The sequence below is a fragment of the Hyla sarda genome, chromosome 7, assembly GCF_029499605.1.
Source record: "Hyla sarda isolate aHylSar1 chromosome 7, aHylSar1.hap1, whole genome shotgun sequence".
NCBI classification, from domain to species: Eukaryota; Metazoa; Chordata; class Amphibia; order Anura; family Hylidae; genus Hyla; species Hyla sarda.
The window spans coordinates 179,649,756-179,676,817 of NC_079195.1; the positions used below are offsets into that span (position 1 = coordinate 179,649,756).

The window sequence follows — 27,062 nt, forward strand, 5'->3', positions numbered from 1 at the left end:
TCCTTTTTTTTGTTTAATCCACGATAACCAACTACATATGAGGTAAAACATTTGTTACAGTATGAACATGGATTCGTCTCCTATGCTGAGCAAGAGCTGACCTATGGTTATAACATTTTCCACAGTCTGAACATGAAAATGGCTTCTCCCCTGTATGGATTAAATGATGATTTACAAGATCAGACTTCTGGATAAAAGATTTCCCACATTCGGAACATGAAAATGGTTTCTCCCCTGTGTGAATTTTATAATGTGCAATAAGGACTGATCTCTGTATAAAACTCTTCCCACATTCTGAACATGAAAAGGGCTTCTCTCCTGTATGTCTTCTCTGATGTACAATGAGATCTGATTTCTGGCGAAAACATTTCCCACATTCTGAACATGAAAATGGCCTCTCATCTCTGTGAATTCTTTCATGCATAGAAAGAATAGATTTTCTTTTAAAACATTTACCACACTCAGAACATGGAAATACTTTAACACACGTACTTTGCTTTACAGTCTGTGATTGATCAGAAGAAGGTTTTATCTGATTAGAAGGATTTGTAGACAGATCTCTGCTGTGAAGGACAAACAGTATATTTGTGGTTAGAAGTGTTTTGGAGAGTTCTTCACAAGTGCCTTCTGTGATATTGTTTACTTGATAAACTGGAGATAAAAGGAGATGTTCCATAACATTTGTGGTGCAGCCATCTGTTGAAAACAGAAACAGATTTTATTTCATCTTTTTGAAAATGATAAATATAAAACTTTACTATGTAAATTTTTCCATACAGATATTTCAAAAAAGAATTTAAATGCAAATAGCAAAGTTCTCGATTTTTGTGCTACATATCAATAATCAAATCCAAAAAACACATTAAAGGGGTTATTCTGGTGCCGTTGATATCTGTCTTCCGTCCTTTGGTCCTGGTCTACTTCTGCATTCTGGGACCCGATATGTCACACATTGGCCCTCATTTACTATTCTAAACCCGACTTCTTTTGTCGGGTTTTTTTGTCGCATCTTTGTCTGCGCCATGTCGCAGACATGGTGCGCCAGTCTGCGACACGATGCGACATTTTTTCCCGACGGACCCGATGTGGATTCTCCCAAACCCGAAAAAGGGCGTAACCCGACATTTCTGAGCTTTCCCACATATTTATAAAGGTTTCCAACCCGAATTTGTTGAATTGTTGTGGATTTTTTCCCGACAGCTCAGAGGAGTTGGAAACCAAAACCAACAAAACCCACGTGCGACAAACAGGATGCGACATAATAATAAGTACCAGGGGAAAAAAGCAGTCGGGTAAGAAAGCCAGATAGACTTACAACCCGATTTTCTAAGTAAATGAGGGCCACTGTGCTAAGATTATCGTTGGCTGAAGCGATGTCTGGCCTCGGGCGGTGTTACACTGAGCAGCATTGTAATGTAATGGGTCCGGGCAACAGGAAGAAGGTTGGGCCCCGGCCAGTTACATCACACTGCGGCTCAGCATATTGTTGGCCAAGGAGGGACACCGCTATGGTCTGTGATAAGCTCAGTGCAGCGTCGTGTCAGGCCCATGAATGCAGAAGAAGACCGTGACCGTAGGACAAGAGACTAGGGACGTGCACAGGCTGACTAGAAAGGGGGTTTTAGTCCCTGCCCATTTGATGCCCCTCCTAAAACTTCCTTTTTTCCCTGGCAGAAAGTAAAATGAGTGGTGATGCATACAATGTACACATCGCCACTCAACAAGGGCAGGAAGATCTGGAACCTGTGCTCCGGATACACCAGGGAGGATGAGAAAGCGCTGTACATCTCTCAGAGCTTTAAAGGGGTACTACCATGGAAAACTTTTTTTTTTATCAACTGGTGCCAGAAAGTTAAACAGATTTGTAAATGACTTCTATTAAAAATCTTAATCCTTCCAGTACTTATTAGCTGCTGAATACTACAGAGGAAATTATTTTCTTTTTGGAACACAGTGCTCTCTGCTGACATCACGAGCACAGAGCTCTCTGCTGACATCTCTGTCCAGAGCAGCATATGTTTGCTATGGGGATTTTCTCCTACTCTGGACAGTTCTTAAAATGGACAGAGATGTCATCAGAGAGCACTGTGCTCATGATGTCAGCAGAGGGCTCTATGTTCCAAAAAGAAAACCATTTCCTCTGTAGTATTCAGCAGCTAATAAGTACTGGAAGGATTAAGATTTTTTAATAGAAATCATTTACAAATCTGTTTAACTTTCTGGAACCAGTTGATTTAAAACAAAAAGTTTTCCATGGGAGTACCCCTTTAAAGGGGTTCTTGCATTTAATAAAGTGATGGCATATTGCTCAGTTGTACTCCGCTCTCTTTTGGCAGCTTGCTAGACAGAGAATGGAGTGGTGGTGCGTATGTGATACATTTCTGGTAGGTTGCAATGCAGTTGTCAGGGTTCTGTCCTGTAACATGTCCTGACTGTGTGAGGAAAGAATGTTATCCACTAGAAGTAAACAATAAAGGTTCCTATTACATGACAACAAGCAGAGCTATAACATATGTGGGGAAAGTGTATATCTTTTCACTCTACAAAGAATAACTTTTATTTGGAGCCACAGCACATTTAAATAACTTGTGTTTGAGGCAGCATTAGGGATCTGTGTCGTCAGATCTATGGGCACCGGTTGTTGGGAGCAAAAGATGACATTAACCCCTTAAGGACCAGGGTTTTTTCCGTTTTTGCACTTTCATTTTTTCCTCCTTACCTTTAAAAAAATCATAACTCTTTAAATTTTGCACCTAAAAATCCATATTATGGCTTATTTATTGCGCCACCAATTCTACTTTGTAATGACGTCAGTCATTTTACCCAAAAATCTACGATGAAACGGAAAGAAAAAATCATTGTGCGACAAAATTGCAGAAAAAATGCCATTTTGTAAATTTTCAGGGCTTCCGTTTCTATGCAGTAAATTTTTCGGTAAAAATGACAACTTATCATTATTCTGTAGGTCCATACAATTATAATGATACACTACTTATATAGGTTTGATCTTCTGACGCCTATAACTTTTTTATTTTTCTCGCGTACGGAGCGATATGAGGGCTCATTTTTTGCGCCGTGATCTGAAGTTTTTAGCGGTACCATTTTGTAATGATCAGATTTTTTGATCGCTTTTTATTCATGATTTTTTATTTTTTTTTAACCTGGCTTGTATCAATTTATTTAATTATTCAATCTTTTTACCCAAATGGTAATTACATGTAAAAAAAATCTTGTTTCTTTCTAATCTACAAATCCGCATTTATGGTAAAGAACAGTTTTGCTTTAATATCTCCACCTGCCCGCAGCTGTTTGAATTGAGTCTTATTTTCCATGTAAAAGCTAAACACTTTTTAGATTTTTAGTGATTACTTCAAAGTTTTCATTTTTTTTATGTCCTATAAATAGCGACGTGTGGCTGAATTATCTAACCCTTTGACAAGGAAGAATTGCTGTGTTGCCCATAGTGTTTCCTTATTTTAGATTGTGGTGTCCTTTTAGAAAATGCGTGTGCCTATGGTAACTCCAAGCGCTTTCTGAGGTAATAAAAAAATATGCAATATTTATCAAGTCCGTGCGCCTTTTTTGTAAATAAGGCGCACGGTCGTCAAAAAGAACGGAAAAAAAAAAACTGCATAAAAAGCTGCTTCTCACAGACAACATTGATACATCTCCCCGTGTCCTGCCACAATGACATGGCTGCACCATGCTACCTATGATGGGCTGCTGACTTCACAGGCCACTTCGCTTATTGTGAAATTGAGGTCAAGGAAATATTGGTTTTATTTTCTAGGACTGTCATAGTTGTGGCAAACCTTAAAGGGGTACTCCGGTGGAAATTTTTATTATTTTTAATCAACTGGTGCCAGAAAGTTAAACAGATTTGTAAATGACTTCTATTAAAAAATCTTTACCCTTCCAATACTTTGTAGCAGCTGTATGCTACAGAGGAAATTATTTTCTTTTTGAATTTCTTTTTTGTCTTATCCACAGTGCTCTCTACTGACACCTGATGCCCGTATCAGGAACTGTCCAGAGAAGGAGAAAATCCTCATTGCAAATCTATGCTGCTCTGGACAGTTCCTGACACAGACAGATGTGTCAGCAGAGAGCACTGAGGACTAGACAAAAAAGTACTTGAAGGGTAAATATTTTTTAATAGAAGTAATTTGCAAATCTGTTCAACTTTCTGGCACCAGTTGATTTAAAACAAAAATGTTTTCCACCGGAGTACCCCTTTAACCTGTAGGCCACTGATTTTCCTGATATACAGCCCCTACACGGTACACAAATAATTTAGCAATATCATATACATACATTTTTGTTCATAGCATGGCTTGCCCTCTACATGTTTCTCTAGTAATATCCACTGCAAAATCACCTAATATGCATTTATACCCACTCAGACCATAACATGATGAAGCAGGAAATCCTCAGCTGAGACCCCTGTTTTGTGCTCACACAATCTCCTCCCTCTGTCTCTTCCCTTGAAACTCTTTGCTTATAAGGAAAATGGACATCCCAAATAAATTATATATTGATTCACATATACACTATGTCTACTTGATTTTGGCATCATAAAGTTGACATGTTTTTACTTTTTGAAGACATTAGAGGGCTTCAAAGTATTGCAGCAATTTTCCAATTTCTCACGAAAATTTCAAAATCTGAATTTTTCAGGGGACAGTTCAGTTTGAAGTGGATTTGATGGACTTTAGGTGTTTCACAGGAATAACAGCAAAGTGAAGGAGAAAATTCAAAATCTAAATTTTTTACTCGCATGTTCTTGTAGAGCCATTTTTTGAATTTTTATGAGGGGTAAAAGGAGAGAAATCCCCCAAAATTTGTAACCCAATTTCTCTTGAGTAAGGAAATACCTCATATGTGGATGTAAAGTGTTCTGCGGGCACAGTAGAGAGCTCAGAAGGGAAGAAGCAACAATGAGATTTTGGGGAGTGAATTTAGCTGAAATGATTTTTGGGGAGCATGTTGGATTTAGGAAGCCCCTATGGTGCCAGAACAGCAAAAAAGAACAAAAAAAAAAAACAAAAACACATGGCATACTATTTTGGAAACTACACCCCATAAGGAACATAACAAGGGGTACAGTGAGCCTTAATACCCCACAGGTGCTTGACGACTTTTTGTTAAAGTCGGATGTGTAAATGAATTATTTTTTTTCACTAAAATGCTGGTTATTTCCCAAACTTTACTTTTTACAAGGGGTAATAGGGGAAAATGCCCACCAAAATTTGCAACCCCATTTCTTCTGAGTATGGAAATACCCCATATGTAGATGTTAAGTGCTCTGCAGGCGCACTACAATGCTCAGAAGAGAAGAAGCGCCATTGAGCTTTTGGAGAGAGAATTTGTTTGGAGTGGAAGTCAGGGGCCATGTGCATTTACAAAGCCCCCCGTGGTGCCAGAACAATGGACTCCCTCACATGTGACCCCATTTTGAAAACTACACCCCTCACAGAATTTAATAAGGGGTGCAGTGAGCATTTACACCCGACTGGCATTTGACAGATCATTGGAACAGTGGGCTGTGCAAAAAAAAAAAAAATTTTTCATTTTCATGGACAACTGTTCGAAAAATCTGTCAGACACCTCTGGGGTGTAAATGCTCACTGTACCCCTTATTACATTACATGAGGGGTGTAGTTTCCAAAATGGGGTCACATGTGGGGAGGTCTATTGTTCTAGTACCATGGGGGCTTTGTAAACACACATGGCCTTCAATTCCGGACAAATTTTCTCTCCAAAAGCCCAATGGCGCTCCTTCTCTTCTGAGCATTGTAGTGCGCCTGCAGAGCACTTTACAACCAAATATGGGGTATGTTCTTACTCAAAAGAAATGGGGTTAGATATTTTGGGGGGCTTTTTTTTCCTATTTTCCCTTGTGTAAAAAAAAAATTAGGGTAACACCAGCATTTTAGTGAAAAAAAAAAGTATTTCCATTTTCCCATCCAACTTTAACGAAAATTCGTCAAACATCTGTGGGGTGTTAAGGCTCACTATACCCCTTTTTACGTTCCATGAGGGGTGTAGTTTCCAAAATAGGGTCACATGTGGGTATTTATTTTTTGTCGTTTATGTCAGAACCACTGTAAAATCAGCCACCCCTGTGCAAATCACCAATTTAGGCCTCAAATGTACATGGTGCGCTTTCACTCCTGAGCCTTGTTGTGCGTCCGCAGAGCATTTTATGCCCACATATGGGGTATTTCCGTACTCAGGAGAAATTGCATTACAAATTTTGTGAGTGAGGCTCCTGTATTTACTTACAGCATGTAGATTGCATGGGTTGGCGTTATGTGATGCTCACCTTTCTCACCTACGTATTAGTGGTTGAATCGGTTCACATCTCGGTTTTTTTTTAGCTTTGAATAATATTGTCTTGCATTTACTTCATATAGTCCTTTGTGACCTTTTTAATCTGAAGTTCTATTAATAAAATTTGTTTATGATTCAGTAGCTATTGCTCATTGTTTCATTTGTTTGGTTTAAACTCTCAGCATGTACTGACAGACAGTGCATGCTGGGAGTTGTACTTTTGCAACAGCTGGAGGCACACTGGTTGGAAAATCTTGAGTTAGGTTCTGTTACCTAACTCAGTATTTTCCAACCAGTGTGGCTCCAGCTGTTGCAAAACTACAACTCCCAGCATATATTGATCGCCAAAGGGCATGTTGGGAGTTGTAGTTATGCAACAGCTGGAGGCACGCAACTACAACTCCCAGCATTCCGAGACAGCCGTTTGCTGTTCACGCATGCTGGGAGTTGTAGTTTTGCAAGATTTAGAGGGTCGCGGCTTAGAGGGTTATCTCCAAACTGTGGCCCTCCAGATGTTGCTAAACTAAAAATACCAGCATGCCCACACAGCAAACAGCTGTCTGGGCATGCTGGAAGTTGTAGTTTTGCAACATCTGGATTACTACAGCAGGATTGCCGCCTGCCGCACCAGCAGGAGGATCGCCGCCCGCTGACAATCGCCGCCCGGTAAGCTACCTCCACCACTGCCGCTCACGCCACAGTCCCCCCGCTCTGCCTGGACTACCGTGGGTGGGCAGAGCAGGAAAACCGAACTTTAAACCCCCCCACCCCCAATCTGCTATTGGTCAGTTGCTTCTGCAACCAACTGAATAGCAGGGATAGAAGAGGTGGCACCTCTACTACCTCATTCCTATCCCTTCAGGGGGATCGGGGATGTCCAATGACCTGGAATTGCAGCAGATCGTCGGTCTGAATTGACCGGTGTTTTGTGGAGATCACCGACATGGGGGGGGGGGCATTGGCACAGGATGCCCCTGCTGAATGATTTCAGCAGGCATCCCGGTCTGGTCCCCAACAGGCCAACCCCCCAGTCGGCGATCTCCACAAAACGCTGGTCAATTCAGACCGATGATCTGCTGCAATTCCAGGTCATATGGGTCTTGGACAGCCCCAAAGCCACCACAATACCTGTTCTGTGTCCCCTGTAGATATCCATGTAGTTTTGGCAGCTCCTTTGGCCCCTGATATCTCCTAAATTGTATTTTTCCTTGTTTGCAGCACAGACTACAACTCCCAGAAGTCAGTGTAGCTCTGTGTAATGGCTGCCAGCCAATTGCTTTCACTATCTGTGTGCATGCTGTGTAGTTGTAAACACCCTGTTCAGGTCTTTTCTTTCAGACAATCCTTCCCCCAGCAAACAATCATGCTATGCTCTGAATGGCAGCAGTCATTGATTAGATCTACACAGGAAAAGAGCAGTGTTATGTGTTGAGGAGACTTAGAATCTTCACTGAGCTTCTTTCACAGCAAGCTCTTCACACGGGGACGGGAGGGGGAGGTGTGTCTGTCAAGCCAGAGCTCTACACCAGGCAGAAATCACATGGTGTTGTCTTGAAGGGTGGGGGCTAGGTCTAACTGAGGGGTTTACACAGAGACAAGGTGGATCTGAGAATGATGTCTTTCTCTCACTCCCTGCATGTAAGTGACAACTGAAAGAAGAAATGTGCTCTATATAGCTAGTGAGTGATATTTGGACAAATACATTGGTTAGGGAGAGGGAAACGATGGGCTATGGGTTTAGTTTCCCGGAGTACCCCTTTAACCTAGGCTTAATGGACATGGAAATGGAAATGTAGGGGCGTGGCGTTACATCACATCTCCAGTCCCGAAAACTTCCGGTTTCCGAGCCTGGAGACGCAGCTCTGCACATGACATATAAAGACCAATCATCTACATCCCTGAAGTTAAGCCCCAGACATCCGCTGGACACTTAAGAGCGCAGTCAGCGCGGGAGCTGTGCTGCAGAAAAGACACCTCCCGGCCCTGTTAGATCTTCCGACGAGGTCACCGGCGTCCAAGGGACTCCCCGACCAGCATAATACACAGGACGGACCTGCTGCGAGAAGCAAGACCCCACCGCCACCTCAGCACAAGCCAGCAGCCACGGTGGAGTCGCAGGCTCTTTCGGCACAGACGGGCTCTCCTGCTGCACGCCGTTCATTGCCATTCTCCCCCTCTGCCAGCCCTGAGGGATGGATGGAGCATGCAGAGCCACACCAGCTGACCTCTGCAGGAGCTGAGGTATGTATACAGGGGGACACTGTCCAGCTGCCCACACTGAATCAAGAGCAGTCCTCCTCTCCTGCTGCTACTGGGGACAGGGCCATGTCACCCTCATAGAGCTTCCCTTCACTCTTCAGGAGTCCAGTGGGCTCTCCTACCTCCCAACTGTCCCCCTTTGAAAATGAACCAGGCCCAGGGGTTATGGAACTGGAGCAGGGACTTACTTACTAATAACATCTTCTGATCCTGCTGCAATGCCAGCTCCTGTGGTGCCTGACCATGCTGATGAGCACCGCTCAGCCTGGACTTCTATCGCTTCTCCACCAGTTATTCGTCATGCCACCTTGCCTGCTGGGGTGAGTGACCCACTATCCTCAACCCTCTTTCCCCCTGCTCAAGCCGTTGCTCTTCTTAAAGGTCATCCTGAACTTCAGGCGCTCCTAGCGCTTCTCCCGACTAGAGTGATATGTCTGCTCTGGCTTTGGATCTGAAACATGCCTGGCGCCAAGACCTTCAGCCAGTGGCGGACCTGTAGGGCAGAGTTCTTGACTCCATGTTAGATATGCAGTCTACTATGCAGTCCATGCATCAAGCATTGGCGGATCACCTGGATGATGTTGAAAACAGAAGCCACCGGAATAATATCCGCATCCGTGGACTCCCGGAAGCCACGTGGAACCAAGACCTGCTCCCAACAGTCACTGGGATCTTTAACATGTTACTGGGTCACCCACCGGACACTCACATTGAAATTAACCGAGCCCATAGGGTGCTACAGGCGCCGAGCACTGATCCTACTAGTCCGTGAGACATCATTTGCTGAGCCCATCGCTATGCTCTGAAGGAGCAGATCATGCTAAAAGTGAGACAACAGGGGATGTGGACTTTGATTGTGCCACCCTTCAACTGTATCCAAACCTGTTGAGAAGCACTCTCTGCCAGAGGGCTCTCCTACTGCCCCTGCTGCGTGTGCTCCAAGACCGAAATGTGCCCTATCACTGGGGCCTCCCCTTCGCTCTGCATGTTACAATTGGGGACTCAGTAGCATCTCTCCGTGTGCCCGGAGACTTACCACATTTCCTCTCCACCCTCGACCTGCCGCCCATGTCCCTACCAGACTGGATTGACTTTCTGAAGGACCCTTATGCTATTCCACCGGTTTCCAGACCCTCACAACGGGCCCGTGCTAGGCGCCCTAACCCTGATGTCTCAGCATCAAAGGAGATCACGCCACCAATCGGCAGGACCCTCATCAGAATCATGAGCTCCAGAGTCCTACCTTGTCCAAGCATGGACACCTGACGATCTTTTGTGTAGAGACTACATCACTGAATTCCCATAGTTATCCCTGAGGACATTACTTGCTAACCCCCCTGCCCCCACCTCCTCCCCCTGGTTAATGTCCCTGCCCCTGCCTATGACTCTTACTTCCTAGCCTCCCTTAGCATTGTTATGCCTCCCTCCACCTACCAGTTGTACTGAGTGGCCCCATTCTAGGCCCTTGCTAACACTTTGTCACGGCCGTGGGCGGACTTTAGCATCCACCATTGATGATAGACTCCCCTGTTACATCTTAGATTCACTTCCTTTATTGCCTTGTCTCCTCTCATATTACCCCCACCTAGGGTTGGTGTATGTTGAGCACACCTGTCTGGCAGATGGACTTTTTCTGCCACTAGTGATACCTTGCAAGAACACTTTTTTTTTTTTTTTTTTTTATTACTGTTTTTGCCTTTAATACCTCTTTTTCCCCTTTCTTGTTCTCCCCTCTTGTTTTTCCTACAGGACCCGTGGTTCACCTCCAACTCTTCTTCCTGCCTACACCTCGCTCCTGTCCTCTGTTTGACCGCTCAGCCACCACAGCCATGATGGAAGTGAAGCTGGCCACCCTGAATTTTCAGGGCTTCAAACTTCCAGAGAAGAGGTCATAGATCCTTTATCACATGCACAAGCAGGAGGTTAGGATATTGTGTCTCCAGGAGACACATTTTAACGTGGGTCATGTCCCAGATAGGCTCAGTCGTTACTTCCCCACCTGGTTCCATGGTCCCAATTTAAAATCCCGCTAGAAGGGGGTCTCTATTGGTTTTCACCATTCTTTACCCTACAGCGTGCAAGCTGTCTGAACGGAACCGGAAGCTCAGTATTTGTGTGTGGCACGATCTTGGACCATGTGGTGACTGTGGCGACTATCTATGCACCTAATTGTTCCCAGGTTCCCTTTATGACACGGACCCATAAGGATCTTTTCTCCTTTGCCTAAGGCATGTTGTTGTTGAGCGGCGACTTTCACCTCCCTCTCCATCCTCTGCTGGACATGTCCTCACAGCACTCAGCTATCACATATTGTCAGTTCAGTAGGCTTAAGCACCAACTACATTCCTTGCAGCTGTGCGATGTGTGGCGCCTTCAGTATCCGGGGGACTGGAACTACACTTATTACTCTAGCCCCCATGGGACGTACAGTAGATTAGACTATATTTTCATGCCACACTACTCGGTCCAGATCCCCTCTCTAAGTACCACGCAGTTCTCGAGGCGTCTTAATGAGTCCCTCCTTCTTGGATCTCTTTGCCTGTCGGATCTGAAGGTGGCGATCGCCAACTTTCAAGCCGATCATGCAGCTGACCAGACTCCGCTTCCAATGAAGTGGGAAGTGCACAAAAGTGTGTTGCAGGGGGTGGTTAGTCATGGCTCCCGCCTCAAAAAGGCGAAGGCAACTAAGTTGCAGCGCCTCTTCGAGACGCTGCATGTCTTAGAAGCCCAGCATAAACGGTCCTTAGAGGAATCTGCAGTGAGGGACCTCATTAAGACGCGACATGAAATACGTACCCTACTGAATGACACGTATAAGCAGTATCGCCAGCGGTTCTCCAGGCCTTTTATGAGTGGGGAAATAAACCGGGCAGATACTAAGCTAGGGCCCTCAGGGATAAGCGGGCGGCATTGTATATCCCGTCCATCTGCACACTGGGGGGTGAAAAGTCATATCTTACTGCTGACATACTTCGGGCCTTTGAGCAGTATTACACTGACCTTTATAACCTCCCCTCACCAGCTTCGCCTCCCCCAGCACCGCTACCGCCTATCTCTTTATCAGACTATGTTCAGTGGACAGCCCTCCCTAGGTTGTCTGATAACGATATTGAAGCATTAGAGGTCCCATTCACTGAGGAAGAGATGGCACAGGCGATTGTTAACCTGCCCTCGCGCAAGAGTCCAGGACCTGACGGGTACATAGCTTTAAATCCCTGAGAGGTGACCTGCTTCCCAACCTTTGTTGGACCTTTAATTGCATCTCCCCAGAGTCAGGTTTCCCTTCCTCTTCTCTAAGTGCTTATATCAAGGTGGTACCCAAAGAGGGTCTGGACCCTACCCTTTGCACCAGCGACCGCGCCATTTCAGACACCAAATTGTTTGTGAAATTGCTGGCGGACCGCTTAGCGGCTGTCCTTGGGCCTCTCATCCACCCCGATCAATCTGGCTTCCTCCGATCTAGAGAAGCATGAGACAACAAAGTGCGAGCCTTCTCAATAATGCACAGGGCCTCTGTCCGTCGACAGCCCCTGATGCTTCTTTCACTCGATGCCGAAAAGCCTTTCGATCAGGTGGATTGGCAGTTCATGGAGGCTTCGTTGGCTAAGATAGATCTGGGCCCCTCTATGCTGAGTTGGGTGGCAGCCCTGTATCGTGACCCGCAAGCCCGAGTGAGAGTCAATGGGGGAGATTTATCAAAGTTGTCTATGTCCCGCATCAATATAGACCAAACTACAGAGCGTTAGGCCGGTCTATTGTGCGCCAAATGTATCAAAAGCTGCACGGCTCTTGATAAATTCTGCGCACAGACTTCAGGATCTATGCTTTAGACTGTATTTAAACCTGCTCCAGCATGGTCTGACATTTCAGCGTACTTTCAGCCGATGCGACTTGTCGCTGAAAAGTCGCTTTTGATAAATTCAGCACCAATGCATTTTTCCGTCTAAGATAGACTAGAATGCATCATGTTCTAAAAATCCCGCAAAAAAGTCCCACATATTTAGACTGCGGCTTTCTGTGCGACAAATTTAGATGGGAAAAAACAGTCTAAATCCTCTGATAAATCTCCCCCAATGGCTCTCTCTCTTCCCCGATCCTCATCCGCAACGGCACGCGCCAGGGCTGCCCACTCTCTCCCATCCTCTATGTTCTTTGCATGGAGCATATTTTAAATGCGGGATTTTCCCTCGGGGGGGGGGGGGGTAGCATCTCTGCTCTGCGTTCACGGATGATTTGCTACTCTATTTGTCCTCCCCTTACACATCTTTGCCAGAAGTCTTGCGGACTCTCCAGCTTTACTCCCACTATAGCAATCATAGGATCAACATGTCTAAGAGTATGGCTCTGAAAGTTGCTCTCCCTTAGGCCGATGTGGCGCGCATACGGAGGGAACATCCATTTCAGTGGGCCTCGCGGTCGATCAAGTATTTGGGGGTTCATGTCCTAGTGGATCCCCTAGATGCCTTTGCCCTTAATTTCCTGCCCCTGTCTGCGACCCTAGAGAGGAACCTAGCAAAGTGGTCGGCTGGCACCTTTTCCTGGCTCGGTAGGGCCAATATCCTCAAAATGAATGTCCTTCCGCGCTTACTCTATCTATTTCAAGTGGTCCCTATTTGGGCGGGGCGGCCATCTAGAATTTCCAGACTGGTTTTGACCAGACGGAAGCAAGCGGGAGGACTGGTGGTCCCTGACTTCTGTGACTATTATATCGCAGCTAGATTCCTGGATTTTTTTTATGGCCGCTCCTTGAAGCGATGGGTGGCAGTGGAACTCTATGGAGCTGGATTTGAGCTCACGGCCTATCCTTGGCTACCCCAGGGAGCGCTCTTGGCCAGTAAACACCATGCTCTACCGTGGGTGTCCAGGGAACTGGTCATGAACATTAATCTTTATTTATCCAGGTCCAGGATCCTATCCCCCGACGGCCCGTTGACACTTGATCTTGGCAACCCCCTATTCCCACCGGGGAAAGATTGCTCCTCCTTTCTTGGTCTCTCCGCTCCCCCAGCCCTCCCCCTGAGGGTCTTTCTTGAGGGAACGGTATTGCGCCCCTATGATGTCCTGGTGCCAGAGCACCTCTGCACGCTGGCTAGGCACATGCAGTACCTTCAACTCCATTACTTTGTTGAGACTGCAGGTCTGAATCTACGACTCGCTAGACCTCTTCTCCCTTTTGAAGAGCTGTGTGTTTCCTCCTCCCCGGCAGTCAGGGCGGTTTGCCAAATCTATGGCCTTCTCTTAGAGGAGGCAGCTCAGCACCCTCCTGCGTTCGTGGCAGCCTGGGAAGAGGATCTACACACCACTTTTGCATGAGAAATTAGTCGGCGGCCTTCCTCCTGTGTCATAAATTGTCTATTTTCTGCAGGGCACAGGAAACTAATAAAGATTCTCTCCAGGTGGTACAGGGTACCTGCCTTGTTGCACAGAATGTACCCGTCTGTTTCTGAGCTGTGCTGGCGCTGTGGGGGGGGGAGGGTTCTAGGTACCATGCCCCATATCTGGTGGTCCTGCCCATCTCTTCTTTCCTTCTGGATGGTTGTAGTATCAAACATTGTGACTGTAACTGGAGGGTCATACCTTAATGATCCAAAAAAGTGCTCCTTTTGTCTATCATGCCCGTGACCACGAAGTCTCCTTCTAAAATCCTGGCTCACTTTATGTTGATGGCAGCGAAGACTGATGCTGGAAAGACACCCTCCCCCCTACTACCTCGGACTAATACAAGGAGGTCAACTTCATATGTTGTACGGAAGAGCTGATGGCCGACTCTTCTGGCCATAACAACAAGTATATAGCGATCTGGTGACCTTGGCTAGCCTTCCTTGAAACTCCGCTCTACAGAGAGGGGTAGCCCTTTTTTTTCCCCTGAAGGAGACCTCTTCTCCAGTGTCATCATCTCCTACTGCAGAGTGTTGGACTGTGGCTGATATCGTGGTGATGGTGGCTAGTGGAAAGCGGATCAGATGTTTTTACCTGACTTATTTAGTTCTCTTCGCCCTTGGCTTCTCCCCTCCCAAATCCTTTGTTGCTCCCTCCACCCCCCACCCCACCTCCCCACCTTTCCTTACTCCCTTAAATTTCTCTTCTGCCTACCCACCAGTGCAGTTTTCTCATAGGCCTCTGTCCTGCTCTAGAGTGATCTTTGATTTCACTATGACACTTTCTTATTGATCTACCTTGTCTTATGCTGAAAGACAAGTGGCTATGATGCCTTTACTTATGTTTGCATATTCCACTGCGTTGGAATTATCTTACCTGTGGTTTTTATTACACTGTTTTTGCACAATAAACCTTTCTTTGAATATTTGAAAAAAAAAAAAAACACATGTAGAGGAAGAATGGTGCAGTTGCCCATAGCAACCAATCAGATTGCTTCCATTTTTTTTAAAGGCCTCTGAAAGATAAAATAAGTGATCTGATTAATTGCTATGGGCAACTGGTCAACTTTTCCTCTGCATAGATTTTGATAAATCAAAATTTTGCATAATTTTTTTTGCATCAAGATTTTGATAAATCTTGCCACAATAATTAATAAAGTAAAAACCAAGACTCTTTAGAAAAAGAACCAGAAATAAGACACAAGGAAGAAAAAATAGCAAAAATAAACAGATGAACTTGACATCTAGCATAAAACTTAAAAATGAATTAGTTATTAAAAGAATTACTTAATGAAGAGGTTGTATAAGTAATCCAAGGAGACCAAGTGATAAGAAATCGTTCATGGTATGATTTTGCCACGAAACAAGATCCTCCATTCTAAACAATTGTCAAACTTTTTTGCCCACTGCAGAATTTTTTTTGGGGGGGTTAGTAGATCTCTATTGTATCGGAATAAGCTTAATAGCCCCAAAATTAGGTGTGCTATTAAAGGAGAAATCCGGAATATTAAAATTGTCGCCCATAGTGCCGGCAGTAAAAAAATAAAGATGTACATACCTTTCTCCTCTCCCCCGGGGCCTCCGGTAACCGGCTCCAGTCTCCGCCTCGATCCACTTCCTGGTTGCCGGTGGTCGGTTGAATCATACTGCGCTCAGCCAATCACCAGCCGCAGCAAAGTCAGACTCAGCCGGCGATAGTCTGAGCGGCAGAGTGAAAACGCTTCAGGACACAAAATTCTTCACTACACCGACACCTGCGGCCGGGGCCGAAAACGTCACACTGCCGCTCAGCCTATTGCTGGCCGAGTCGGGACTTCACTGCGGCTGGTGATTGGCTGAGCGCAGTAAGACTCTACGACCACCGGCAACCAGGAAGAGGATCACGGCGGAGGCCGGAGTCGGTTACCGAAGGCCCGGGGGAGCGGAGGAAGGTATGTACATCTTTATTTTTTTACTGCCGCCACTATGGGCGACAATTTTTATATTCCGGAGTTCTCCTTTAAGCAAGTTGAGCTAGGACAGAAATCTGAAGAAGGAACATTTCGGGGATAACATTACTTACGTTACTGGTTCTTACTTTGCACTCTATGATCACTTTAATGACATATCCTCCTTTTGCTATGTTGGAATCTCTGCCTTATCATGGATTGTGGTCATGTCTCTTATTCAAGGGCGTCTAGTCCCTGTCTTTTTTTTGTAATTGTTTTTAAAAACCTTAAGGCAAAGTTTCCACTTGGTTTTTTTCTGACAGTTTTTGGAATACTGCCACTGCAGTTTTTGAGCCAAAGTCAGAAGTGGATCCATAAGGGAGGAGAAGTGTAAGTCCTTCCTTTATATTTCCTATTCCTTCAGACTTTGGCTCAAAAACTGCAGTGGCAGTATTCCAAAAAACTGCCAGAAAAAAAAAAAAACAAGTGGAAACTTAGCCTTATAAAGATTATTTCTTTTAAAAGAACCTTTTTTGGAGTGTAATTTATCTTCTTTGGTGTAACCGAGAAAATGATCAAAGTAACTTCCTAACAGAATGATCTCCATATATGTTAAAGAATGCGCAGCTAAATCCTTTATCTCTAACAATTATCAGATTCTAAAATAGAAGAGCAGGAGTGCCATACCACCATGAATTTAATTATATGAACTTTCCTGTATACAAATACAAAGGCCCAGATTTATCAAACTGTGTGAGAGAAAAAAATAGAGGGATTTTCTCACAGCAACCAATCACATCTCAGCTTTCACTTTACCAGAACTCTGTAGTCGGCTGCTGTGGGAAAATCACTCTATTTTTTCTTTCACACAGTTTAATAAATCTGGGCCGAAGTGCATACGAGTTTATTATGTGACAGTACTATAGTAGATTATATGCTATAAATATTATGTCATAATAGCATGACTATATATTTGCATAATTCTAATACTGTATGTACACCTGTTGAAAGTCTGTAACCGCTTTTACTGTAGTTATTCTAATCAGTGATTTGTGTTTCTGCCCCTGAGTCAATATTCTATTGTTGGGTAAAATGCAATGACAGGATATGAGAGGAAGAGCAGGATCTAATAGGGGTGGTGGTACCCACCAGGGAGACTTTTTCTCTGTGTATTTAGAGAAGGGAGTATAGCACAACATTTTGTTGTGAAGACTGAAAAAGAACACAATGTAAACATTTAATGGTTATTACTCACTAGTGCTGACATCTGTAGGAACTTCCTCATCCTTACCTGGACGGGATTCACCAGAATATGTCTCTTGTTCTTTTGACAGGTCTTCAGGTTGTATATCCCTTAGATTTGTAACCTTTATAACCACATATGGAATAAATTATTCGTAATTAAGAAGATTAAACTTCAAATTTTAGTTCATCACATTTCTAAATATTTCAAGACTAAAAATAGACAAATGTTACGACTAAAAACCAGAGATTAGACCAAGAACTATTTTCCTACCTGATATTCCTGTGGCACATTTTCATTTCCCCCCAAATATTCCTTGACATATAAAGGACTAGGGCATCTCTCTGGGGGTCCTTCGTTCTGATGGTTCTTAAAGAATTCAACTGTTAACCAACAACGACAAACATTTATAATGTGCTTTTCTCACAAGGGACTCAAATAGTAGAGGACAGGTATGGCTGAATATGAGGCCCACAATTATTGTTCATGTCAAAAATTCCCAAAATTTGTGCCACAACCAGCAATATTTGTTTTTTCACTGGAAAGAAAAAGAGGCAAGAAATGTGGGCATGGTCAAACTGCAAACATTTTAGACTCATTTCGCAAAGGTTAAAAAAGACACCAAAAATGTCTCAAATACTTAAAGCGTACCTGTCAGATCCAACAAATTTTTTTTTTAAATATATATATCACTCAGTACCTAATCCTGACCATGTACATCTAATTTGTATGTGTCTAGCACCTTTTATTTATTTTTTATTACACTTTTAATTTAGCTCACTAGTCTAAATTCCTCTCAAAGGGAAGGGGCGTGGCCTCACTGTGCAGGTCTCCGCCCCCTCCCTCAGTATGCTGTCTGCTCACATCTCCCCTAGCATTAGCAAAACTGCGGTCACAGCTGTCAATCAAGGAAGTGTGTCCATGACATAGGTGATGACTCATGGACACAGCAGGACTAGTATGTGTCCAAGAAGGCAGGGGGGGGGGAAGTTGTTTGACTGGCTTTTTCATTATGAAATACTGAAAATTTTCTAATGAAAGCAATTGTTAACCTATTGGTTTTGCATGCTTTACAACATATCAAAGTTTTTGTATCTGACAGTGCCAATTTAAAGCAGGCAATTCAAACAAAAATTCCAACATTGTGTTCACACATGACACATTATTTGTAGTACGCCACTTTTTGACTGCTATTTTATGACATCTCTGTACCAACTGCATACTTCTACAGTGATTTGCATAATTAAATCACAAATTATTATTATTATTTTTTTTTTTCAAAATTCGCTTTACACAATATAAATAATGATCTTAGTACCCAATTTCGTTTCTACCATCTTGTATACCCCTGTCCAAAAGGAAAGCAGTTTTGGGCAGCTCCACACCATATGTGACAAATCCGCACCTTCCATATTACATTTCGGGCATTTAGAGTCAAGTCTTTTTCCTAACTTATACAAGAACCCCGGCGTATATGGGATCCTATGTATCAGCTTTATCATAGAGGTTTTATGGTTCATATTGAGAGATGATTGGAAAATATTTATGAATACTTCCCTCCATTCTTCCCCATCGGTCTGACCTACTACTTGCTTCCATTTATCCCTACTCTTTGGAGGAAATTTTTCAACGGAAAATCTAACTAGGCCCTTATATAAGTTACCTAATACCTTTGTCGAGGAGGACCGAAGCCCAAACATATAGTCAATTAACTCATGGCTATTTATTGCCCATCTAGGGTTGTTCTTCTCCTTCTCAAAAGCGCTTTTGATTTGTAAGTATGAAAAGTATTCGCTCTGACTAATACTAAATTCCCTATTGAATGTTTTCCACTCTTTTAGCGTGCTTTCTATCACAAAATCTTTAACTCTAATAACCCCATTTCTTTCCCAGTTAACATATTCCTTTAGTTTCATCATTTCTGGAAAATTTCCATTACCCCACTTTAGTGTGTAGTGCATACTACCCTTAATCCCTAATAAACGTCTCGTGAATCTCCATACTTTATTAAACATATTACAAGTGGGGATTTTTCCCCTGTGCATACATCTTCCCCCTTCAATTAATTCCAAAGTGCTATCCCCCCTAATACCTAGTTTAGAAAAAAAAACTTTTAAAACATCATCTTCCTTTATCATGTATTCAATTTGTGCCGCTATATAATACAGTTGCATATTTGGTATACCCAAACCACCACTACTCAAAGGAGGACTCAGAAATGTGTGTTTCATCCGTGTTTGTTTCCCATCCCATAAAAAATCATTAATCTCACTCTGTATTTTATTAAAATGGTGTTCCCCTAACCAAACCGGTGCTGCTCTAATCACATGCAAAACCATAGGGAAAATAATTGTCTTTATCAGAGTAATTCTTTCAGCCATATTCATACGCAACTTTTTCCATATTTGAATTTTGTTTCTTACTTTCTGTCTCAATGGGGTAATATTCAACTGGGCAAACTCTTCTATATTTCTCGAAATCTTAATTCCTAGGTATTTCAGGGCCTCGTTTTCCTGCAAAACATGTATCACTCCCCTGGCTATCACCTGACAACATTAATAATCCTGATTTATTCCAGTTTATCTGAAAGCCAGAATATTTACCAAAATCCTTTATCAAATCAATAATGCTAACAAGCTTTCTTGCTGGATCTGTGACAAACAATACAACATCGTCTGCATAAAGCAGTATTTTCTCCTCCTCTCCCTCGACACCAAACCCATCAAACAAGCTGGAAGATCTAATCAACTGCGCGAGTGGTTCAATGAAGAGGGAGAAGAGGAGCGGTGATAGGGGGCATCCCTGCCTAGTGCCTCTCTGCAGCGTCACTACCTCCCGGGAAATAATATTATTAATATTAACTTTGGCTTTGGGGGATCTATATAGGGCCCTAAGCCCATGTAAGAAGCCTTCTCCAAGATTCATATGTTCTATTATTTTAAAGAGGAAGCCCCACTCCACCCTGTCAAACGCTTTTTGAGCGTCAAGAGACAGGATGGAGTGGGAGCCCCCCTCACCCCTTGCCTGCATATTAAGAAAAACTCTTCTAATATTATTATAGATATTTCTTCCCTGCATAAATCCTTTCTGTTCCTTCCCTATTAGCTTATCCATCACTCGTTGCAAGCGCCTTAAATGGCACATGTAAACACAGCCTTTGAACAAGAGCTATGACCACTTGTGCACCTATTAATAAATTCAAATTAATTAATATAAACTAAATATTATGAACCTCTTCCGAATTCATTCTGTAACAGTGCAGAAGCTATGTATTTGGTACTGCAAAAGTTATATGCAGCCAGCCACTGAAGCCAACCCTTGATATAATTTTGATGAGTTACATACAGGGTGTGACAGATACTTCAAATTAGCCAAAAACCTCTATAAAAAAAAGGACCGTGCCACATTGCTGCAGAACTGAGGTAGTAAGTTGCCCTTTTTTACAGTATTTTCGATTAAAGGAGTACTCTGGGTTAGGGAAACTTACAGTATACCCTATCCTAAGGATACGGCGACTGGCTCTCATGAATGTGCTGACCACCGCACGAAGCTGTTGCTGACACACCCCCTCCATGTATCTCTATTGGAGAGCCGGAGATACCCAAGTACAACGCTCCTCCTGCTCTCCCATAGAGATGAAAGGAAGGGATGTGTTGGCCACCGCTTCCTGTGGTGGTTGACACAGTTCTTTACATTCAAAGAGCTGGTGCTTCGTTTTTGGCAACTTGTATTTTTTATTGGAAAAACATTTTTAACACCATTTTGCCATTTTTGTTTTTAGAAGCAGTGACATAACAAAGAAAGGCACATCTGAATACAAGATAAGAAAATATATTGTTCTAAAGCCATGTTTTTTCAACAAAAGTTTGCAGTTATGTACAAGGAAGGTCTACTCCTACCTGGTAATGTGGGAGTGTGGTCGTACTCCATCATAATGACCTTATACTGATCTTTATGGCGTTCTAAATACTCCCACTCCTCCATGGAGAAACAGACAGTTACATCCTGGAATCTTACAGGAACCTGACACACACAAGGATAGAAACTCAGTTTAGAAAAAAATTTCTTATCTTATGACAACATTATTTATATTCATAGATACTTTTTCCAATTACTGGATATTGCTAGTCCAGTCTATGTTTTTTCCATTTAATTCAAAATATTACACTTATATTTGTCATCTACATAATGATGTACTTTGATCAGTGTTCTGCAAAGTTCAACCTCCTCCACCTTCCCAAAGTGAGAGCATTGAAACTGCTTTTCTCCTCATAGTGATAGGGATGACCCTTATGTTTCTGATGACTGATCAATATATTAATACTAATATGCCATTGCTGATGGAAAAATATATTTGTTACCTACCCCTTAACCCATAAACCAGCTTGCAATCTGCTCGTGACTATGATGGAGGCCTTGCCATGATGCCGGCACGACCGAGATAAGGAGTGAAAGACAAAAAATCATATGGACAGAGAACTCTGGAATTTCCTGGTAGAGGAACTTCTGCCAAGAAATTAATGGATGCAAGATATGCTAATATATACGGACGCAATAATCAAACAACAAATAAAAATGTAACATGCTGATTTTGACATCATAACTAAACCTCCTCTTTTGTCAAATGTAAAAACCAAATGTACTTCCTGGATTAAACAGAACTCCTTTGGGGCAGCTCCGAGTATGCTGAGAAAGGAGATATCATACCAACCTCCTGTCTGGTGTATATTCACTGTGTCGACACTTAGCAGTATATAACAGCACAGTCAATCACATTTCAAAGCCTCTCCTCGAGCCATCCTTGACAATAGTACAACCACACATTGTCCGTGGTCAATGCAGAAGGAGACACCACCAGAGAACTGGAGCATAATACCGGGACACTAAGGGAGCGGCGGCAGGTATCTCCTTGTTTTTAGGAAAAGACATGTCAATCAAGTATATCCAAGAAGAAAAACGCCAGGGAAGATCTGTTCATTTCTCCATGAGCATGTTTAGTTTTAAACATATAATTTCTTTAAAACTATACTTAAAGGGGTACTCCGCCCCTAGACATGTCTGATCGCGGGGGTCCCGCTGTGGGGACCCCCGCGATCTCGGCTGCAGCACCCCCTGTCATCTGATGCACGAAACAAAGTTCGCTCCATGCCGAATGACTGGCCATGCGGGGCGGAGGCTCATGACGTCTCAGTTAAGCCCTGCTCGTGACGTCATGGCCATGCCCCCTCAATGCAAGTCTATTGGAGGGGGTGTGATGGACGTCACGGCATTGAGGGGGCGTGGTCATGATGTCACGAGCCTCTGGCGCTCTAAACGAATGCCGGGTGCAGTAGTGAGATTGCGGGGGTCCGTTGGTTAGGGGATAAGATGTCTAGGGGCGGAGTACCCCTTTAACACTAAAGTATTGCAACATTTAAATCATCATGGGCACCATGATGAACATGCTGACAGGTTCACTTTACCACAAAGCAACACTCATCAGCCTGTCACTTCCCCGAGTGTTGCTATATAATGTCCCAGCATTGCCAGCAGTGCTCACCTCTCCTGTCAGCAGCTCAGTGATCTTGTTGGTAAGTTTCAGGATATTTTGATAGTTTTTTCCCTCCTGTATCAGTGAGTGAGGTAAAGGACCTGGGACAGGACCCTGGTTCCTGCTGATCCATTCTTCAACTTCTTCTGTTATTTTCTTTACTACGATGTAATCCTGAGCATAGAGATACATTTATACATCTCGCATTGTTTTCTCTTCCAGTAATGTCCTTTATTACAAGACATGACATGTAACATGATTTCCAGAATCTCTCTCACCTCTCCGGTCAGCAGGTAGATGATCTGTAGGGTGAGGTTTAATATTCTCTCAGCCATATGTTTACTGTCCTTGTCCATACTTAGTAGGTCATTCAAGAAAAAATAGGATCAACATCGGGAAGGGGGCACGTCGACCCCCCGCACGGTTCCTAAAATGGACAGAGGTGTCAGCAGAGAGCACTGTGGTCAGGCAGAAAGGAAATTCAAAATGAAAAGAACTTTCTGTGGATTATCACAGCAGCTGATAAGTACTGGAAGGATGAAGATTTTTTAATTTACAAATCTGTTTAACTTTCTGGCACCAGGAGAGGTACTGCTGGAAATGCCGCTTCCCTATAGCAACCAATCAGATCGCTTCTTTCATTTTTAACAAGGCCTCTGCAAAATGAAAGAAGCGATCTGATTTGCTGCTATGGGCAACTGGGTAACGTTTCCTCTGGACAGGTTGTGATAAATCTCCCCCATTATCTTTACATTCAGTTTAAACAAATCTGATTTGTTTGTCATGAAAAGTATTTGTTTCACATCACTGTGTACACACCTACATTATATAGCTAAAAAAAATATTCTATAATAATAACATTATGCATAACTCTTTTTACACGCACACTATATACAGATGTGGACAAAATTGAAGACCCCATAATGCTCCTTGAAATAACTTGAAACTGACAAAAGTATTAATACATTTTTACTTTTTGTTGGTTTCAAGGTATTTCAGGCAGCATTGTGGGGTTTTGGGGATTACCAACAATTGTATCCAAGTCTGTATAATGCACACACTATACACACATCTGTATTAGAGATGAGCGAACTTACAGTAAATTTGATTCGTCACGAACTTCTCGGCTCGGCAGTTGATGACTTTTCCTGCGTAAATTAGTTCAGCCTTCATGTGCTCCGGTGGGCTGGAAAAGGTGGATACAGTCCTAGGAAACAGTCTCCTAGGACTGTATCCACCTTTTCCAGCCCACCGGAGCACCAGAAAGCTGAACTAATTTATGCAGGAAAAGGCATCAACTGCCGAGCCGAGAAGTTCGTGACGAATCGAATTTACTGTAAGTTCGCTCATCTCTAATCTGTATAATACATCTGTAAATACACACATAATAATAACCCTTAGTTATGCACTAGATATATTGCACACACTATAAACGCAACCGTATGTGGTGGCCCAGTACAGGAGTTGCACCCCTGTATCATTGCTGCCCTGTCAGGCAGACTCCATTTCGTGACCCCTGGGCCACCCCTTGTACCTGTGTCTTATGTATGATCTTAAGTGCCTATGTTATCTAGTGTAATGTACATATATTGTTGTATACCTTTAAGTATTATTGTCATGTGACTGTAACCAGGAAAGGTACCAGTGACCATGTGACCTACAGGGTGACCTATGGGACCCCTCCAGAGTCTCCCCATATAAACCCTGGGTGGAGCTTCCTCTTTCTCTTTGAGTCTTTGCTGAGCTACAGTGGGATCAAGTCCTTAGAGAGTGTCTGGTGTCCTGAGGAGGCCTAAAGCCAACCACGCAGCCACAAGTCCACTACTCCACAGGTGAACGTCAAAACCTGGTAAGCTACAAACGGGGCGAAGTCTGTCTAGACAATCCCAGTCAAGTCAGTCCAAGTCAAACTGTCTGAAGTCAGTGTGGCCCTGCATCAAATTGTCCAAGTCCACTACAAGTCCCAGCAAGCCCTGAGGTCTCTGAAGTCACTGGTCACCTCCGTGGGCCTGGCCAAGCTGTTACCTCTGTCTGACTCAGTAAAGCTGCTGTTGTTCCGTAACTTGGCGTCGGAGTCATTATTTGCCCCAGTGACTAGCCCAGGATCCAGCGGTAAACCTTTGGGTGGTGTAGAGGTTGAACCACGCCCTGGCATCACGAACACAAGTGGTTAATGCCATCTGCCCCTAGGGTAATTCCATCTACCCTCACCACATGCATATCTGTCAATACACACATATATATGAAATTCTGACCCAGGGTGTCTCCAGCTGTTGCAAAACTAAAACTCCCATCATGCCCAGACAGCAGCTGTTGCAAAACTACAACTCCCAGCATTCCCGGACCGCCGTTGGCGGTCCGGGCATGCTGGGAGTTGTAGTTTTGCAACAGCTGGAGACACTCTGGTTGGGAAACCCCGTACTAACCTGTACCCTACACAATCTGTTATGTACATTATATAATATATATATATATATATATATATATATATATATATATATATATATATATATATCAGGTATCATTATGCACCTCACATACAAACTTAACAATATACAAATACAATATAACAATTACAAGAACATAATAACACTGAATATTACCGTATCAGTAAATGTTAGATGCCAGTGAGCAAAATGTCTTTTGATAATGTTATGGCCATGTGATCACTCACATGTTTGGGAGGAGATAGACTTCAGGTTATGGCCAAGAGGGTCTGGCTGCAGACTGGAGCTCCATTCTCAACAGGAAACAAATGACCGTCCCACTCCTGTCACATGATCATCATCGGCACAACACAGCCTGGAGCTTGACCATCCCTATACATGTGACTGATCACATGATCATTTTCTCCTGAAAGGTCCTTTAGCTCAGTGGGATATGGTATTTATTGAAAAGCGTGAACTGTATTGATTTTTATGTGCATATATATTTATCTCTGTATTTATAATGTTGCGTCTATCCATTGTGTATATATAGTACTGTGTGTATAGAATTGAATGAATATTTCAAGATGTATCATAGGTGTGTATCTCATGTATGTCTATAATGTATGTAAATCATAGGGCTGAATAGATTGTTTCTGTATATCTGGAGCTAAAGATAAATATATTAATATATGTGTATGTGTGTGTATATATATATATATATATATATACCTAGAATATTTATCTATAGCTGCTAAAATTTCTCTCTCTCTCTCTCTCTCTCTCTCTCTCTCTCTCTCTCTCTCTCTCTCTCTCTTTTTATATATATATATATATAGTGTGCTTGTACATAGTACAGAATTGTATATATTAGAGATTATAGGACATTAAAGGAGACCTGTAGTGCAATATAACCTATCCCCTAGATCAGGTATAAGCAACCTTCGGCCCTGCAGATGTTTTGGACTACATCTCCCATGATGCTTTGTCAGCATTTTGGCTGTAAGAGCATCATGGGAGATGTAGTCCAAAACATCTGCAGTGCCAAAGGTTGCCTATGCCTGTTCTAGATATAGTTATAGATTGTGGGGGGGGGGGGGGGGGTCTGACCGCTGGGGCCCCCGCGATCTCCTGTACGTGGCTGCGGCAGTCTACAGGAAGTGCTGTGTCGTCCCCAGCAGAAAGCAGCTGCAGACACGCCCCCTCCATGTATCTCTATGGGATATATGGAGGAGGCGTGTCAGCCACCGCATCATGCAGGGACAGAAACGCCCCCTTCCACCATACTGCCACGGCCCCATACAGAAGATTGCGGGGGGCCCCAGCGGTCGGACTCCCCTGTGTTCTATAGCTTATCCCCTAGGGGATAAGTTATATTAGGCTGCAGTTCTCTTTTAATATTAAAGGACATTAATGGTATATCCACACACTTTTAATTGGGCACTGTCAGTATATGTTGTGCATCTTGCCAAAACATTAACCTTTCTAATATACTTCATACATTTTTTTATACATTTTATTTCTATCTTAGTTTAATAGAAATCATGGCTTATACAAAAACACCACTAGGGGTGTCCATACCATCCAGAACATAATCCAACTTCTTTGTCCAAGCTGAAGCACAAACTGGGCCAAAGTCCAGTAAGTGAGTGCAGGACTAACACTCCTCTATGCTTACTCCTGTCCTATCAGACTGCAGAATGAAAACAGAGAGGATGAGGTTAAAGAGCAGCCTGCAGTGATTGGATGAAGAGACCCAGGACAGAACAGCAGACTCAGGGAGGAAATTAATGCATGGTGAGTGAGGGGGCTTGCCTCGAACCTTTCTGAGCAGTGGATGTCAGAATGAGCAGCAGAACAGAGGGATTTGTGAGCCAAATACAGAAGCTAGGCACATAAAAAATGACTTATTGAGTAACATATTTATACATAATTTTTTTCTGTGATATGACAGGTACGCTTCAT

At 43.3% G+C, this 27,062-nt stretch overlaps 2 protein-coding genes across 14 annotated transcripts in view; one reads left to right on the top strand and one right to left on the bottom strand.

Annotated features, from left to right (window-relative positions):
* On the bottom strand, nt 1-25,472 carry LOC130282837 (oocyte zinc finger protein XlCOF7.1-like). 4 transcript variants are annotated; one of them, XM_056531671.1, is made up of 8 exons: nt 25,275-25,425; nt 22,950-23,098; nt 22,681-22,845; nt 21,041-21,164; nt 17,415-17,524; nt 17,190-17,265; nt 644-696; nt 389-563 (listed from the first exon to the last, which is right to left on the bottom strand). In XM_056531671.1, the coding sequence occupies exons 2-8, from the start codon at nt 23,025-23,027 to the stop codon at nt 537-539; spliced, it is 633 nt and encodes a 210-aa protein (XP_056387646.1). In that variant the 5' UTR covers nt 23,028-23,098; nt 25,275-25,425; the 3' UTR covers nt 389-536. The 4 variants fall into 4 exon arrangements, with proteins under 4 accessions (XP_056387644.1, XP_056387643.1, XP_056387645.1 ...); XM_056531669.1 differs by having other exon boundaries at nt 1-696; nt 17,154-17,265; nt 25,346-25,472; XM_056531668.1 differs by having other exon boundaries at nt 1-696; nt 17,154-17,265; nt 25,275-25,428.
* LOC130282802 (zinc finger protein OZF-like) overlaps nt 24,423-27,062 on the top strand; it is a 16,563-nt gene continuing 13,923 nt past the window's right edge. For 3 of the 10 annotated variants that reach the window (XM_056531563.1, XM_056531557.1, XM_056531562.1), the window contains exons 1-2: nt 25,557-25,695; nt 26,790-26,894. Coding sequence is in view for 8 of the 10 variants with exons in the window: in XM_056531557.1 (XP_056387532.1) it covers nt 26,892-26,894 (3 nt within the window). In the remaining 2 variants the exon portion in view is untranslated. The other 7 variants (XM_056531561.1, XM_056531559.1, XM_056531564.1 and 4 more) reach the window with 7 other exon arrangements.

Excerpts from the sequence above, each read along its gene's own strand:
- LOC130282837 (XM_056531669.1), bottom strand. The coding sequence starts at position 23,027 with ATGGACAAGGACAGTAAACATATGGCTGAGAGAATATTAAACCTCACC. Across the intron at positions 22,846-22,949 it reads TCTACCTGCTGACCGGAGAG|GATTACATCGTAGTAAAGAA; the intron begins GTGAGAGAGATT and ends CTCTATGCTCAG. Across the intron at positions 21,165-22,680 it reads CTGAGCTGCTGACAGGAGAG|GTTCCTGTAAGATTCCAGGA; the intron begins GTGAGCACTGCT and ends TGTGTGTGTCAG.